We start from the raw sequence: 18,181 nt of genomic DNA on the forward strand, positions 1-18,181 counted from the left end.
GCATCTCTAAATAATGGTCTGTACAATATTTCCCTGAGAGATTTTTGTTTGGTCATTTGGTCTAAACATAAAGTTACTCATTGTTTATCTGTGTTCACTATTGTGTGTTGCAATGAAAACTACAGTATGAGTTACTTCTGAACTATATAAAGAAGAAAAGGAGTGAGTGGATCTTGACTGATCCCACTGAAGTCAAGATAAAGCTCTCTGTGCCTACAGGATAAAGTTAGATTTTTGAGGAGTAGCACATGCTGAAATGGTGGACCAGTTACTTTGACTATTGTGACTGTTTAGAACATGGGACAACTTGTTTGCAGAGTCAAGAAGTTCTACTACTGTATATACAGTAGGTGGTAAAAGCAGATGTCACAGTTTGTGGATTCTAGATTCCTTGCATTTTAAGCATGCCACCTAAAACGTGGCTTTCTAAAGCTGGCCATCTGGCTCTACCATAAATGATCTCAGATATCCAACAATATACTAAGGGTTACTGTAGCTATAATAGCGTGCATACTAACTTCATGGAAGCTGTTCATATTTGAACTGAATTCAATTTCACTATACCAAAATAGTATGGCTGGTTTGGCATCCAACATGTTTGTGTGTTAGGCATAATTTATCAATTAATTTCTAAGGGAGACATTTTCTGTTCCATCTACAATATATGCACTAAATCATAGTAGTGGGTTTGAATGTGTTCCTGCTATGTAAAGCTGTAATCCCACAAAGCAACATATATTGAAAATGCAATTGAAACAAAGCTTGTAAGGGAACTTCAATACACATGTACGCGTATGACACAATTCTACAGTATATACACACAGCCCTCGCCTCTCTGACCTTGAACTCATACTTCAGTCTGATTTTTTGAGAGTTGAAAATTGGATTTCCCAAAACAAACTTTTTTTTAAACACTGACAAGACTGTAACAATGGTCTTTGGACCAAGACTAATTTTCTAAAGCTACCATTGACAGAGCTTCAGATAAGAAAAAGCTCTAATACCATCCTTGCCCCTGTTACTAGTTTTAAATATTTGGGCATATTGTTTGACTCCCATTTAACATTTGGATTGCACATTGATACCCTGATATCCAAAACCTATGGCAAACTGGGCATACTTTATAGGAACAAATCCTCCCTAAACCCGCTGGTCAGAAAGTGCATCGCATAGCAGATACCAATTATAGACTATAGGGATATAGTATATGGCACAGCACCCCAAACTCACTTAGCAAACAAGACACCCTCTACAATTTAATGTGCCGCTTTGTCCTCCAACGTAACTACAAAACACAACACTGCGAAATGCTCAAAGAACTAGATTAGCCATCACTTGAGTCTAGATGCAAAGTTCACCTCTCCTGTCTTGCCTTCAAATACTTCTTGGCAAGCTACCCATCTATCTGAACAAGTTCCTCACCCCTACCACATGCAGCACTTATCACCTGATCTGACTGCTAGGGACTTTTCATGGTCCCGAGGTTCAACAAAGTATCTGGCTGCACCTCCTTGTTTTACCAAGCACCTCACAACTGGAACAATCTATCTGAAACTCTCAAAACCACCACTTGTCTAAGTTCTTTGAAAACTAAAGTTGTCTCACATTTTAATGTAGTCTGTAACTATTACACGCCTATAACTTAATTTATTTTTAACTGTTCATTCAATGTCTTCATATTTAATGTACTGTATAACCTTGTTCACCTAAAGTACTGCAATGTCTTTATATATAATGTATAACCCTGTTCTCCAATGTAACCATGTATCTGTCATCATAACTCTGTACCCAGGACATACTTGATAACGAGATGTAACTCAATGTATTACTTCCTGGTAAAACATTTATTAAATAAAAAGCCCACAGCCATAAAACATCTTCTCTACCATTTTAATGGCAGTTTCAGATATTGCAATAAGTACTGTACAGTACAAGCTTTGCAAATTTCAATGTCAAAAGCCTAACTTAGAGGTTCAATAACAAATATCAAAATATAATACAAATGTTATTTTGTTAAATGCTATTTAATTGACTCAAGACTGGTTTCAATAAACACCAACAATGGGGTTTTCTTTAATAGTTCTCCAGCCATGAAACTGTCATATCGAGCCTTTGAGCTGGTATTTCATTCCACTAGTTTTGTACTAGTTTGTCTACAGGGAACTTTTGTAAATGAAAACACATCAGTCAGCATTTCAATTAGGTGCATTTAAAAATTAAATCACGTGCATGGCTAGAGGTTTCTCAACGTGAACCAAAGTGATTTGAAACGGCGCTACACACCAATGGTAGTGACACAAGTGAAAAAAATCACTGAACTAAGTGTATAGAGTGAGTTGTAAGGCGAACCAAATGTAATTCTCAACCTTCCAGGGAATATGTACAGATTCCCTTCAAGATAATGTAGGTCCAGGGTAGGAAGGGAGCGATGGTATCAGGAACACCCCAGGAAAAAAAACAAAAACTGATGGTGCAGTAAAATAACACAAAATTAGTATATTCGAGTCCTGGCTCTATATAAATGCCTACTTACGGCAGGTCAGTGTTCAAACAGCATTTGTCTACACAACAGGTAGATGTGGATCAGGACAGCAGGTACAAATTTGCTCAACAGCAGAAGGGACTCAAACAGTTGATGGTGCAGGATACACTCCCCAAGCAGGTATTCATGGAAAACAAGGGGAGACCATGGTATAGAACGAAGATATAAAATTTATATATAAAAAAGGCATATGGAATCGTACTCACAATAAGTACATAGAACATGTACACATAGGTTTTTGCTTGAGGCAGTCGTCATTCCCTCACCGGATGTGATGTCACACGCCAACCATCGCGGACCGACGGGAGTCACGGGGAGGTGAAGCAGCAAGTGTTCCAACTGTTCCGGCACTTAACTGCGTCAAGCAAAAACCTATGTGTACATGTTCTATGTACTTATTGTGAGTACGATTCCTATATGCCTTTTTTATATATAAATGTTATATCTTCGTTCTATACCATGGTCTCCCTTTGTTTTCCATGAATACCTGCTTGGGGAATGTATCCTGCACCATCAACTGTTTGAGTCCCTTCACCTGTTGAGCAAATTTGTACCTGCTGTCCTGATCCACATCTACCTGTTGTGTAGACAAATGCTGTTTGAACACTGACCTGCTGTAAGTAGGCATTTATATAGAGCCAAGACTCGAATATACTAATTTTGTGTTATTTTACTGCACCATCATTTTTTTTTTTTTTCCTGGGGTGTTTCTGATACCATCGCTCCCTTCCTACCCTGGACCTACATTATCTTAGAGGTTTCTCAAGACATTTGAATCGGGAGATGTAGGATGTGCTTTTTCAACTGACAAAGGTTTATCCCTCAACGTTGTGCATCTATCACTGTAATTATCACCCTGCATCAACCAATATGCAACCAATATTGATGAAGTCAAGCAGACTATTATAGATTTCTTCTGAGTGTGGCAGGACCTGTTCTTTAGAGATGTATGAAAACAATGAATGTTGTTTGTGTGGAGCTATTGCTCCATTGTTTCCTTCTTGTGGCGCCTTATGTAAGACGATTATTTACAAACCTTTGTATAGGTGTAGCTCAACTAATTAGCTCTATGAACACTTTTTCTGCCTTGGTCCTCCACTCGTGGTGATGTGGGTGTACTCTTGATTTCATATACTTTTGAATGTCCTGTGGCTTGCCAGGAGAGGAGGACTTTGTCTGCAGATTTGCAGACAATTACATTGGCTAATACCAATTGTGGTGCAGAGATCTTGACATTCCTCTGATATGGAGGATTTTTTGGTGTGCATATAAACATGAATTAAATGGAGAAAGATAGACAAAAACATGAGAAATCTCATTATAATATTAGTATGCACAAACACTTCCCAAATCACAAACTGATGCACATGGGACAAAATTGCAACAATGTGCTTTGATACATTGACTCAATGAAAGTGACAATTTCTCTCGTTGCCCCAGTTTTGCTTCAAAATTGCTTTAGTACATAACCCACTTTATCTGTTTTGTACTATATAAAATTTTACTCATCTGAGTATTTAGTTACTATTATACAGCTGTGGGGAAGCCACCTATTTCAGAAGACACTGGATCCTTGCACCCAATTACAGGTTAATCTCCTTAAATATGTGATGTTAAACAAGTTAATTTCCAGATCTGAAGTTTAAATGTGATTATTAGAGTGACTGCTTAGTAGTCTTTGTATAGTGTGTTCAGTAGCGGGAATATTTGAATTACTGTCTCTTAGGAATAATGCTTTGTTTCAGGGAATAATTGGAGACCCGGGTTTGCCTGGAAGAGATGGGGATCCTGGAATTGAAGTAAGACATAGCTTAATTATATACATTTTACAAACATGCATATTAAATCATATGGCAGATTTATTAAATGTATTATTTTAAATAATAAAACTTCACTATTTTGAAATTTCACATAATAACCAGGCAAACACTGTTAAAATAATAAAAAATGCAACAAATTGTTCAAGCCATAGTTTTACATCTATCTGTTTTGTTGTTGTTTTTTTTTTTTATCAATACAGCAAGAAGAATATTTGAAATGGAAGATTATTTTATGTATTTGTCTCTAATTATAGGCATATCAGGGACGACAAGGAGGTGAAGGACAACAAGGATTTTTGGGACGAAAGGTAAAAAAAATAACAAGAATGTGTATGTATGTATTGTGACAAACTCCCCTCTTTTGTAGCGCTGACGTCTGTCTGGGTTCTTCCCGACACAGTCTTCTAGGGTTAATTATACAACAAACAGGAACATGCAAAGTATTACGTTGCTTAACTCAGGCTCCTGCCTGCTTTATTTTCATCCAAGTAAGGTACTGCAGCTTTAACATGTGTAGGTTAGAGGTACTCAGATACTTTCATTCAGCAGTTCACTCATTTCAGTGTTACAGTATTTCCCACACTGTTATTTCCAGTAAAAAGAAACCAAATTATATAAACAAAATCCTATCCCTTTCAGGGATCTAACTACACATCAGAATCAGTCTCTCTAACAGCTGCTGGCCAACTAACCTGGTTCCCCAGCTTAAAACAATGCTCTCTCATTTAGGGTCACTAGATACAGCACAGTCTTTTAGCAACAGCAATAAACATTTGTTTTGTCTTATCTGTTCGTGGTGGGAACTCGGTCCCAAGTGTCCAGGCAAATCCTCTGGTACTGTGATACTTGGAGGGGCCGTCCACCCCGAACTGGATTCCGGGGAGCAGCGATACCCCCAGCCTCCAGGCTCTAAGGAGAGAGAGTGAAATGCAAAACCTCTCTGCGCTAAATACCTATGCATGTGATTAGAAGAGCAGGTGAGGGAGAACTAGAGCCATTGTAATCTGTGGTCTGGATTTTCCATCCAGCTGCCTGAGTTAATGGGAAGCTGTGGAACAGATCATTTTTAACTATTCCTGCACTTTCTGACCTAAAATGGGGCAGAAACCTGCCTAACATCTTTGGACTATGTCACAGTATGTATGAACACGTCTTCAAATATATCAACATATCAACATATCAACATATCTACATATATATCAACATATCAACATATCAATATATCAATATATCAATAGATCTATATATCTATATATCTATATATCTATATATAGATATATAGATATATAGATATATATATATATCTACATACATAACTACAGATATATCTACAGATATATCTACATATATATCTACATATCTACATATAAATCATAAGTACAGTGGCATAACTACCACCTGGGATGCCCAGGCACATCCCGGGTTCCCCAGCACATGGGGGTCGGGGGCGCCAAAGGGAGTCTGGACTTTCCCTCTGGACTTTTGGTGACCCCACCCAAGCGGTTACAGAGGCCCCGCACTCTTCCCCACAGCAATGAAACGGATTTCCGAGGAGAGAGCTTGACCACGGTTATATTCTCCATGATGTTGCTGCTTCATCATGGAGGCACAACATCACATGGCAATGCGTTGCCATGGCAACACGCTGAAATGTGATGCAGCAACATCATGACGCAGTGAAGTCGCCCGGGACCCCTTAAGGCATGGGTGCGCAAACTTTCCCCTCTACATTCCCCTGTTGGCACGGCGCCCCTGCTGGCGCCCCCCTCCTTACCATGTCTCTGGCGTCATGACACCAGAGGGTTACGTGATGCCACAGGGTCACGTGATGGCACAGGGCAAAGGCAACAAAACATCACGTGACCCTGCAGCGTCAAATGACGCAGTCGCCAGAGACAAGGTAAGTAAAGTTACAGAGGCCTCACACGATCCCCCGCATTTAATTTAAATGCCTTGGAAGAGAGCGGGGCAACTGCTGTGCCCCCCTGAAAAATCTCAGGGACACACACACCCCAGTTTGCACATCCTTGCCTTAAGTGTGTGTGTGTAATATATATATGTATACAGTATATAGTATTTTTGTGTCTGTTACAATACAATTCTGTGTACACTTACCTCTGAGTGCTGCCTCTCTTTGCTGTTCTGCTGCCTTGCTGGATGATAACGTAATATAATCTTTGCTGATCAATAGACGGAGAACGAATTGACCGGCAGCTATGCAGTTCTTTAGGTAATTAGAGATTGCACGCATGAAACTATTGAGGTTAAAAAAAAAATAAAAAAAAATAAAAAAAGACTGAACTGCAGCTTTAAGTGTTCAAAGGAGATTATTAACACCCCCCGATAAACATTGTTTGGGTTAACAAATGGACCTTCCTCGGGCTGGTGTATAGATGTGTGGGAATAGAACATTATTATACTGTATATAGTGTAAACCAGAAGAGACCGATACCAATGCAGGGTACAATACTGTAAGTGTTAAAGACAAATGGAATGCACGTAGATACAAAATAATGAAGTAGCCACCTTATCAATAAAAGGCTCCAATGGTAACACATTGGCTACAATGTTACCATAATAATCTTTTACTGTTCCCTTATATGTTACATTTTTAGCATGTATATGTATAAAAAAAATAGTCGCTTTGTTAAGGATATGTAAAAATAAAGGCATCAGTACTTGGTGCAGCAGATCAATGAACATATAAACATATAAACACAAATCTTGGGCTGTTCATTTTTCCAGCCATGATTGGGTGATTTATATTTTGTTATTTGATATACTATGATACCTGCATGCACTATGATTTTGATATTTTACTGATGAAGTGCTTACTTGTGTATATGTGTGTGTGTGTGTGTGTGTGTGTGTGTGTGTGTGTATCTGTGTTTATACACACACGACCTTGAGAATTCAAGCCTTTTTTTTGCGTCATTTGGACATTACCATTTAGGTTTCATAGTGTTTGAATATTTCTTATTTGTCAATTGAATTGGCAAATGAACAAAATGTAAACATTTAACAGGGTTTTTCCAAGTCAAACACATGAAGTAAGCTGCTGCAAAAATGTGCAATGTAAAGTATTCATTTGTTTACTATACAATGAGTGAGTGTAACACATTACAAATACCTTAAATATAAAAGCTCATAAGTGCATTGTTTTAAAGGGAGAGAAAGGAACTTTGGGACAACAAGGCCCTGAGGGTCATCGAGGAAGACATGTGAGTACAATTGTATCTTAAAAATATGCATTTTTATTCTGCTTTTATCCATATATATATCTTATGAAAACATGAATATTTTGAAAATAAAAATGTTAAATGAGAGGGTTCAACATAATAGGGAATATATTTCTTTCAAGGAAGCACACAGTTTACCTGCCTATTAGAGTAACACGTTCTTGAGTACCTGGTTGATCAGACAGGGTGTTGCAATTTATTAGTGGAACTAACAGTTTTTGATGTATTTATTAACAAGATAGTCATCTGGTTGCGTTCTTTGATCAAATAAGTTGTGTGTGGCGAGAACGCGCATTTTAAGTGAAACTTCTTTATCTTTTGTGACTTAAATTGTATTTTGATTTTTATGTTTTTGATTGAATGAAAGACTTGAGAGTATAATTACAATGTGACAAAGCACAAAGAAGTTTCACTTAAAATGCGTGTGCATTTTACACCCTTTTTTGTTTGCCGTTTGTGGCTAGTAAAGGCTACTGCGCATGAGCGAGAATGGGTAAGTGCTATTGCACATACGCAATACCTATTAGGCTTGTGCGCATGCGTGATGAAGTGCTGTTGCGCATGCGTGTGATGTAACGCCTTATACACGCATTCGCAAATAGCTCTGCTGAGGTCAGTGTATTGAGTGCCGGCTCACCCCCTCCCCACCGTCCTACATATGCATAATTTCTTTGGACTGACCATTTATGATTATGATTCTGTCCAGGTCCTTGTACCAATAAACGCTAGTGTGTGTTTTCATGTTGTTTAAGGAGGCTCTAGGTGACGGAGGTACACTCAGGGGGGGGGGGTGTTTATGGATGCTGTGGGTGACGGCGGCACAATGTTTGTGTTTGTTCGGCATCCAGCGCCGCCAAACCGCCGCCTTCCTCTTCACCGGACAGGGAGGACGAGCTGTCCCTAACCGATTCCTGCACTTCTGCCCTTAGCAGCCCCCCTCTCTCCTCCCCCTGGCAGAGCTGCGGGGACATGGCGCTCGGATCTCGCAGCCCCTGTCATGTGTGTCCTCTCTCTCCCTCCCCCCCCATATGGTTCCAGCACTGCCTTCCTCCTCTCCGGTGACTGGTGCTGTTGCAAGCTGGCAACACTCACGTCACTAATGGCCACTTCTGCCAGCAGTGACGTCACTTCCGTCACCGTGAAGTCCATTTACTGCAAGTGAAATGTTCTCATGTGGTAGGTGCGTGCAAAGAAGTTTCTCTTCAAAAATGATTTGTCTGCTAACCACGTTAAGGTAAACTCAATTTTAGCAGGTGCCTACACTAAAATGTAATCTTCTTGGACAACTATTCTGGGCCCGGCAGCTGCAGTGGGCCTGGTCATCTGGTGCTGGAAATTTGGCCCGGCCAGAGGTTGGCTGAACTTCCACGTCCAGCTGCTGGGTCTCGGTTGGCTGCTGGACCCCAGCTCTTCACAGCTGTGGTCTGTCCTTCATTGCCAAAAACCCCTCCCTGTGCATGCTGCACGGCGCTGGAAGTTGACCCAAACTTCCGGATCTGAGAGGCTCGAAAGCCTCCCCCCAACGTAAAGTGTGTGTGTATTGAGTATAAGGGGGAGGTGGAATTGGATGTGAGGAGGGGGAGGGTATTGAGTGTAGGGTTGGTATTGAGTGTGGGATTGAGTAGGAGTAGGTGAGGAGGGGGAAGGGGGAAAATTGAGTGTGAGGGATTTGAGAGGGAAGGGGATTGAATGAGAGGAGGGGGCATTGAGTGAGGGATGAGTTGGGAGAGTGAGTTGGAGAGCGAGGGGAAGAGTTTGGGTGTTAGAAAGGTAGAAAGGGGGGGGGGATAAATATGAGAGGATAAGAAGGGAGTGTGAGAAATAGAGAGCATGGGAGCGAGGAGGTGTATGAGGGGAGGTGATGGGCTCACACGGCCACCAAAACAGGTGGCCCTGGTGAAAACGCTACTCTTTGGCCCTGTGAAAGATTTCCGCAACCCTGACTAAACCTTTCCCACTACTACAAGTAAAATTCAAGGACTGAAGGATGAAATTAATAAAGGATTTGTGATTTATATTGTAACTGAACCTAGCAGAGATCAGAACTAAAATTCCTGTGGCAATATAAATTGTGAGTACACAAGTTCCTTTTTGAAAAGTAATTATTATAGTGTATTAGTATTAGTGTGTTTGTGCGTGTTATATACATATACAATTAATTATACATACCCCCCTTGCTTATATCAGTAAGAAACACTTACCATTTTCTCCTGTGTAGAGGTGTCACGGTAGTGCTGACGCAGACCAGACCCGTCCCTTTCACTGAGATGGGATGTAAGTTTACACGCACCCGCAGCAGAAGGAGCATGTCCGGAGTGTGATGTTTGCGTGGCCAGGCCAGGAGACTATAGCTATAGTACTGTACTTGCCGGATCCGAAGAGGAGAAGTGCCATAGTGGTTGCCGTATCTGAGATCAGGGAGCAGAGAGGTCTGGGAGGTCGAGGTCCAAGCCGAGTTCGAGGGATGAGGGAAGCAACATCGTCAGGGGAGAGCTGGGGTCAAGAGCCAGAGAGAATCGTCAGCCAAGCCGGATAAGAACCTAAGGAGCACTGTAATGAAGATACGAATAAAGCACACATCCACCAGAGCTGAGACTATGCAGAGCAAGGATTGCAGGGCAGGACAGGGGTAATAAAGGTAGGAGACCCAATAGAAGCAGAGGGCAGGACCAGAGTGTGCTAAGGAGCCGCAGCTGATTGGTGTCGGTATATAGAATACCTTTGGCACAGAAGAAGGAGGAACCTTGCATGAGCTATGAGGAAGCCGGGGGGCATGGCTAAATTATAGCTGGGGATGCGCGCTCTGTAAGCATGTCCCACGCGCGTCCCAGCAAGATGGCGGCCACATGTCCCGGTGCCGAGCATGCAGGGAGGGAGTTGCGGCGGAGGTCCCAGTGAGTGGGGGCTATAAGGGGAACGGAGCGGTTGCGTTGCGGGCCGTGGCTCCTTACAAGAGGGAACTCCAGACAGCCAATAGGCCAATAGCCATACAAAATTCACCACTGTCTCCAGACCCCCATTCTAACTCAAACAGTTAGCCAACCAAATTATATTCACATATTTACATAGTGGAGATCATTGCTGTGGTTGCTCCTCCCCAATCACATTTGTCAATTTGACAAAAACATCTATCCAATTACTTTGGATACATTTTCCCCTACTCTCCTCCCTCCTGTTTGCTTTACTTTCCTTCTTATAGCTAAGCTTACAGGTTACAAACTCCACATACCCCTGCTTCCAAATCTTCTCTTTTACCACCATCGCTTGATGCCTACCCAAACTACTTGCCACACAGGTGTAGGATTCATGTATATTTCAAATTATGATTATGTCACCCCTTAATCTACCTGACACTTCTCTCCTCCCTATCACCTAACTTGGCAGAGTCCTCGGGCCACCCCATCTGAGCCCCTACTTATTTCAAATCTGGGGTAACCCAGGCCTGAAGAACATCACCTCCTGTATCACTCTGGACTGCCCCTCAATATGCTTCTCCACATACACATCAATCTGTGATACTTCTCTAGCTGCTGTTACATTTCTTGAACGTCTAACCTGCCCGGAACTTGTCTTTCAATTATCCACAAACCCTTTTAATTGTAGCAAAACCTGGCTAGTCTGTCTCTCTACCCCCTCTTCACCTTCATACATGGGGATTATTCAATTTTGCCCTTGTGGTATTCGCTTGCTCATGGAGCCCACTTGCTCACTGAGCCTCTTCTTCAATCACCAGCTCCTTCTTTGCCATGGTCTGCAACTCCTCCTCAAAGCTTCTGGAAGAAAACGCCTACCCCTTTAAATAGCCTTTCCCCCTGCTGCCCCACTCAATCCATTAATAACCAGAGGGCTATTTGTTCCCCTAGTCATGGGCCCTCCCTCTTGATAATATTTCTTCTGTCTTCTACAGTAGGTGAGCACTTTCTTAAATGGCTAGATCGCTGGGACCTGCAGTGCCCTCTTCAAAGCCTAATTACTCTTCATTTTTAAGTTATTGGTTACTAGTTAATGGATTCATATATTTATGGGAAGATCCCCCAGTGATGCACTCATCCTCACAGATTAATATTAAAAATAAAAAAGAAACTTTATTTCATATAAATAAAATAATATCAAGGAGAAAACTTTTGTGTTTAAAAACGAATTAAATGGATAGCTGCGACTGTGTAAGATACACACGCGACAGAGGACTGCTGCAGATAAGTTCCCTGATAGTACAGAGGTCTGGGCTCTAGATAAAGTGTAAATAAAAAGCTATGAGCTGTGAAGCAGGCCAAAGTAAACAAGTGACAAGTGACAAAGTAGATAAATATAGACACATATATTATGTTACTAGTTGGTTTGTTTATACCAGTCATCACTATTTTGCGGTACATTTTAATGCTTTTGGAAGTTGGTAAGGTGCAATGAAAACTATTCTGACCATCAATGTAGACATGTTCTTCTTCAGGTAGCTGTAGCAGCAGTGGTGATTCACCCTACTATGAATGGCCTGTTTGATGTTCCCAACATAGTTCAAGATGGTACATTTGTTATATTTTATACTGTATGCCACATTGGTGGATTTGTAGGTGAATGATCCTTGTATATTGAACTTATTTCCCCCTATCTCTTATGGTATGCTGAATATTCTGCAACAATATTACCATTGAATACAATGGAAACTGTGCTGTTCTTAAAGCACATGACCAGTTCGAACCTCCACAAATTTACGCATTGACACAAAGAAACGAAAAAAAAAAAACCTTGTCAGTGTCAAATGTATGTAGAGGTACAGTATTTGATGCTAAGAACTTAATGGCTAAGATGCAGCACTTGCTACATCCATTATAAAACTGCCAAGTAAATCCTCCATTGCTGTTTCCTATAAACATTTCACATACCGTTCATTTTTCACCATCATTTTTATCATGGTAGATTATAAATGACAAATACTTAAGAAGCAAAACAACTCCAGAATACATTAAAATTGTGATCAAATTCACATATTCCCCCTGATCCAAAGAAAACCCCCAACATACTTAAGGAATGTTATATTGTCTCCCTTAGTGGTGGAGGGAGAATGCATGGCTGGTCCCTCCAACACTGAAGGCATTAAAAATACAATGTTATGTAAGTATATCTGGGACAGTTTCAGTTTTAAGTCTGTTACTTTCCACCTTTTGTCAGTGTCTAATAGGATGTGCCAGGGGTAGCCAACTCCAGTCTTCAAGATCTACCAACAGGTCAGGTTTTCAGGATATCCCTGCTTCAGCACAGGCGGCTCAATCAATAGCTCTGTCGTAGATATTCTGAAAACCTGACCTGTTGGTAGCTCTTGAGGACTGAAGTTGGCTACCAGTGGGCTGTGCTAATCAAACCAAACTCTATTTTTATAAGAGGTGTAAAGGAAATTGACAGATTCTAATTGTCTATATAGTACAGACTGATCCATGTTTAATAGTATTTCGTAGCAACCGTTTACCGTTAGAGAGAGTGCAGAGAAGAGCCACCAGATTAATAAATGGGATGGACAATCTAACTTATGAGGAGAGGCTAGCTAAATTAGATTTATTTACATTAGAAAAGAGGCGTCTAAGAGGGGATATGATAACTATATACAAATATATTCGGGGACAGTACAATGAGCTTTCAAAATAACTATTCATCCCACGGGCAGTACAAAGGACTCTGGGTTATCTCTTAAGGTTGGAAGAAAGGAGATTTCACCAGCAATAAAGGAAAGGGTTCTTTACAGTAAGGGCAGTTAAAATGTGGAATTCATTACCCATGGAGACTGTGATGGCAGATACAATAGATTTGTTCCAAAAAAGGTTGGACATCTTTTTAGATGGGAAAGGTATACAGGGATATACCAAATAAGTATACATGAGAAGGATGTTGATTCAGTGATTAATCCGATTGCCAATTCTTGGAGTCAGGAAGGAATTTATTTTTCCCCTTATGAGATATCATTGGATGATGTGACTTTGGGGGGTTTTGTTTGCCTTCCTCTGGATCAATAAGTAAGTATAGATATAGGATAAAGTTTCTGTTATCTAAATTTAACATAGGTTGAATTTGATGGACGTACCTCATCTACTATGTAACTATGTAACTATATAACCCTTTTAAAATTCTAATTTTGTAATAGAAAATAATACATAAAATGCCTTTGATACAGCAATCCAATCTGGGATTTTTAAAAATAGATTTTCTTTCAGGATTGGAACCAGGTGATCATCTGGTGCTTAACTGGGCTATTTGAAGCCCCAGGGACCTCCCAGTTCCCATGACACAGGGGTAATTGTCAGTGCCGGACTTCCTTATGGATAAACAATATGGGGCAATATGAAGACACAACGTCATCAGTTGAGGCTTCCTATTGTTTGACAGTGGAGGCCATGTTGGATTGTCCAGAAGGAAGACCACCAGTTCCAATTATTTTTAAAATAAAATACAGTTATAGTATTCTGGGATTGCTGCTTTAACCTGTACAGAAAATGCAGCGTTATGTTGCAAGCATGTAAATGATCTATATTTGGTTTCATAGTCATTGATGAAACGGAGGAGACTGGAGCTGGTGATATCGCTTGTTTTATGTGCCCATTTTGATCTAAGACACTGTAAGTGTTAATTTTATTGCGTGTATAAATTGTTATTATCGTGTTATGCTATGGAAGCCTCTCTTTTTCCCCCAACACCCTGACTGATGAGGTGCCGTGTGTGCTGCTAACATCATATCAGATATCAAGCTGTGGGGTTATTCATCCATCATGTATTACTACTGAGTCAAGCATTCGCCTCTGATCTCTGACATGCCTGATTTTATTTGATGCCACGTGAGTCTACATTCACCTAATAACATATATCACATCGTTTGATTCAAAACTTTATTTGCACTATTTTGTGCCTTTATTTTTCCACATATTGATACCTGCGCTCCCCTGATCCCCGCACTGAGTTATGTACCTGCCTGGTGCTCCAGCACCTGGGTAATGCAGAATAACAAAGAGGATCTGTCTGATCCAACGTTGCCGTCCGCGATGGAATCTTCCACCGCATGGGGTGAATTCCGGCGTGGATAATATCACCTTACCGTCTGTACCATGCAGCTGGTCTGGTCCCAAAACACAGGCCACAGTCACCGCATGGAGTCTCACCGGTGCTGTACCTGACTATATGCGGCTACTGGGGAAAGGTCACGGGCTTTGGGCTTTCCCTATAGCAGCCACAAGCTCCAGTGAGTCGGGGCCTATCTGGGGCCTAAGGGGGAAGATCTGGCCTAGACCAGGGGAGCATTGCTCCCTGGACACTACCTGCTCCTCAGCGGTCCCTCTTCTGACTGGCATGGCTCACAGCACGCCAAATATATCTATCTGCAGAGTAGGAGGATCCAGGAGCCCTATTTGCTGTAATGCAGCAGGTGATATGGCAGCCCCAGAGTCTGCTGGGTAATGTAGTTCCCCATACAGAGCTTATTGTAATGGCCGCTGCTAGGTGCCTGCACTGCGCACCTCTCCCTCTACTGGCCACCATAGTCTCGGACATTCTGCACATGCGCATTTTTAAAGATGGCAGCCCCCGTTAGCCAAGTGCACCACGGAGCCTCCGGAGCACGGGAATGCTCCCTGCTTGGCTGACCGCAACCTTTCTGCCTGCCTGACTGACAGCTGGTCCGCCTCGGTCTCCGATGGCACTCGCACCACCCACAGGGCAAAGCAACCTCCTCCGCTGTAGCGGAGATAAGCGGGACTCAGGGGGAACCCTGCTATACAGTATGTGTGTATGTGTGTATGTGTGTATGTGTGTATGTGTGTATGTGTGTATGTGTGTATGTGTATGTTGATGACTACAGTACTTCAGGGTGAATGCAATGAGCTTTTAAAAAAAATTGTACCAAGGGCAATACAAATGATGTGGGGTCATCCCTTAAGGTTGGAGGAACAGAGATTTCACTAGCAATAAAGGGTTCTTTACAGTAAGGGCAGTTAAAATGTGGAATTAATTACCCATGGACACTGTGATGGCAAATACTATAGATATCTTTAAAAAAATAGTTGACGTCTTTTTAGAAAGGAAAGGTATACAGGGATATACTAAATAAGTAAACATGGGAAGAGTAAGGATCCATGGAGAACTCTGATTGCCAATGTTGGAGTCAGGAAGGAATTTATTTTTCTCCTTATGTGAAATCATTAGATAATGTTTCACTGGGGCTTTTTGATTTGCCTTCCTCTGCATCAATATGCAGAGGCGGCACACTTTATTCTTACTTGGCTAGTGCTGCAAGCCAGGAGATTTCCCGGCTTGCTCGTTTTTTCCCTCGGTGTGCCGCGCGTCATCGATGCGCGGTCATGCATCATCGGGAGCGTGCGCGCATGGCGCGCGTGCCCAGGGCTCCCTTGGGGAGCCCTGGGTTCCTCTAATGTGGGGGGTGGCGGTGGGGGGCTCCGGGGGACCCGGTGGACCCGGAGAGGGGAGGGGGGTGCCTCGATCAAAGGACCGATCTTCCGAGGCTCCGGCACGCACACGGGAAACCTCGGCGTGCGCCCGGTATCTGTCGCGGCCGAGCCTGGGCAAACGTTAGAATAAACTCGGCCTCGACAGTACTATAAATACAAATATACATGTAGCCCATCTACCCCTGCCCCTAAGTGAGATAGGGGTAGGTATGCCTCTTTCTGCTACGCTGTGTTGTGGTGCATACCTGTTGGTAACAGGAGGGCTGAGCGCTCCGCGGTGGTGTGGGGAGAAACAAGACAGGAGGGACAGGTTACCTTGTTCTCAGTGGGTGCAGCGCCTCCAGCCAGCAGGTATCATCTGTGGGTGTTCAGGGTATGGGCCCCTACTGACATTCCTCCATACACAGAGAAAGTAACAGACAGCATTGTCTTTTCTGATGTTTTATTGCAGGCAGCTCACATGACAGAGAAACAGGCATTCCTCATAGCTGTAGCTTCAATATCTCCTGTTGCTCTTTCTCATTATAGTCAGAGCCCTGACTCGGGCCTACTCCTCTTCCCTCCCATCCCCTCATGGGTGGGAGGAAGAGACTCCTCTCTTCTTCTATAACTCCATTCTTTGGCGTGACTGAACAGACCTGATAATTTGGGAGAATGTCAGAATTTATAATCTTTGGGGAGTGTCTGTAACTCTGACTCATAGCAAGCCAGATCTGGATACTGATAGGCCCACACATACAGGGTGTGTTCCAACCAGTATCCACCCCTCAGATTGACATCCTCAGAAGTTGCTAGGCCCACCCTTGAATACTGATTACAGCATCCAAGGCTGTAATACACACACAGGCCTACGGAAGGAATTAACCTTTCCACTGCCTGCACTAACAGGACTGACAGAGGAAAGGCCCAGGAAAAAGAAGTAGCTGCCGGAAGGCTAGGCTATATACAGTAGGATAAGTATTTGTCATCTATATTTAATACAGGTTGAACTCAATTGACATGTCTTTTTATCTACCTCACCTACTATGTAACTACACTATATGTAAATGTAATGGTCCATGCAAGTCTTCACACAAAAAGGACAGATAAATGTGTCAGATATTTTGCAATGCTATTAACTGGAAATGGAAACCTGCACAGATGTGCTCAGTCATCAAATATTGTTAAAACTGTACCAGACAAATTGCTCTGAAGATATGAGAAACATATATATTTATTTTTTTGTTAATTTCCAGTCAAATGGTATTATTGCATGATAATTTAGAGAAAAAAATGTCTACTATCTTATGTTGTTGGATTTTTTAATTATTATGACATATATTCAAGCTCCTGGTCTTTCACTTAAACAGGGTGCCCAAGGTCCAAAAGGTGAGGCAGGACGGCCTGGCAGACCTGGATTTATTGGTCCTCCTGGTGCAGCTGTAAGTTTGTTTCCTTTCAATGTAACAGGATAACACACAATTCCAGCACTTACCTAAACTAATGTTAGTTGGATAAATATGACAATACTACAGGCATACCCCGGTTTAAGGACACTCACTTTAAGTACACTTGCGAGTAAGGACATATCGCCCAATAGGCAAACGGCAGATCGCGCATGCGCCTGTCAGCACGTCCAGAATAGCAATACCAGCTCCCTACCTTTCCCGAAGCTGTGCGCAAGCGGGGAGACTATAGAGCCTGTTACAAATGCGTTATTTACATCAGTTATGCACGTATATGACAATTGCAGTACAGTACATGCATCAATAAGTGGGGAAAAGGTAGTGCTTCACTTTAAGTACATTTTCGCTTTACATACATACTCCGGTCCCATTGCGTACGTTAATGCGGGGTATGCCTGTACGTGATTAATCCTAAATGTGCAAACAATACTTATGCAGATATATACGTGACAAAAAATGTTTATAACTTTCTATGAATAGATAGAGACAATATGTCCTGCACTCGCGAAAACTCACTGATTGCCCAAATCCTTTACACTGATGATGCAAGAATAGTTCTCTGTGGAGCAGGTCCTCGGGTGGTATACTATGCTATGTATACTTTTCTTCTTCTCTGCATGATTGGTCACACCCATATTTGACCGGTCCTGGACTCCAGCACATTCTGTCCAAACCCCAGCCATAGTGCATGATT

At 42.0% G+C, this 18,181-nt stretch overlaps 1 protein-coding gene across 2 annotated transcripts in view; it reads left to right on the forward strand.

Moving 5' to 3' along the window:
* LOC142493689 (uncharacterized) overlaps positions 1 to 18,181 on the forward strand; it is a 139,668-nt gene that overhangs the window by 110,732 nt on the left and 10,755 nt on the right. For both annotated transcript variants that reach the window (XM_075598153.1, XM_075598155.1), the window contains 4 exons: positions 4,288 to 4,341; positions 4,617 to 4,670; positions 7,530 to 7,583; positions 17,392 to 17,463. In XM_075598153.1, coding sequence (XP_075454268.1) covers positions 4,288 to 4,341; positions 4,617 to 4,670; positions 7,530 to 7,583; positions 17,392 to 17,463 — 234 coding nt within the window. The remainder of the gene's footprint in view (positions 1 to 4,287; positions 4,342 to 4,616; positions 4,671 to 7,529; positions 7,584 to 17,391; positions 17,464 to 18,181) is intronic.

The sequence above is a fragment of the Ascaphus truei genome, chromosome 4 (genome assembly GCF_040206685.1).
Source record: "Ascaphus truei isolate aAscTru1 chromosome 4, aAscTru1.hap1, whole genome shotgun sequence".
Lineage (NCBI taxonomy): Eukaryota > Metazoa > Chordata > Amphibia > Anura > Ascaphidae > Ascaphus > Ascaphus truei.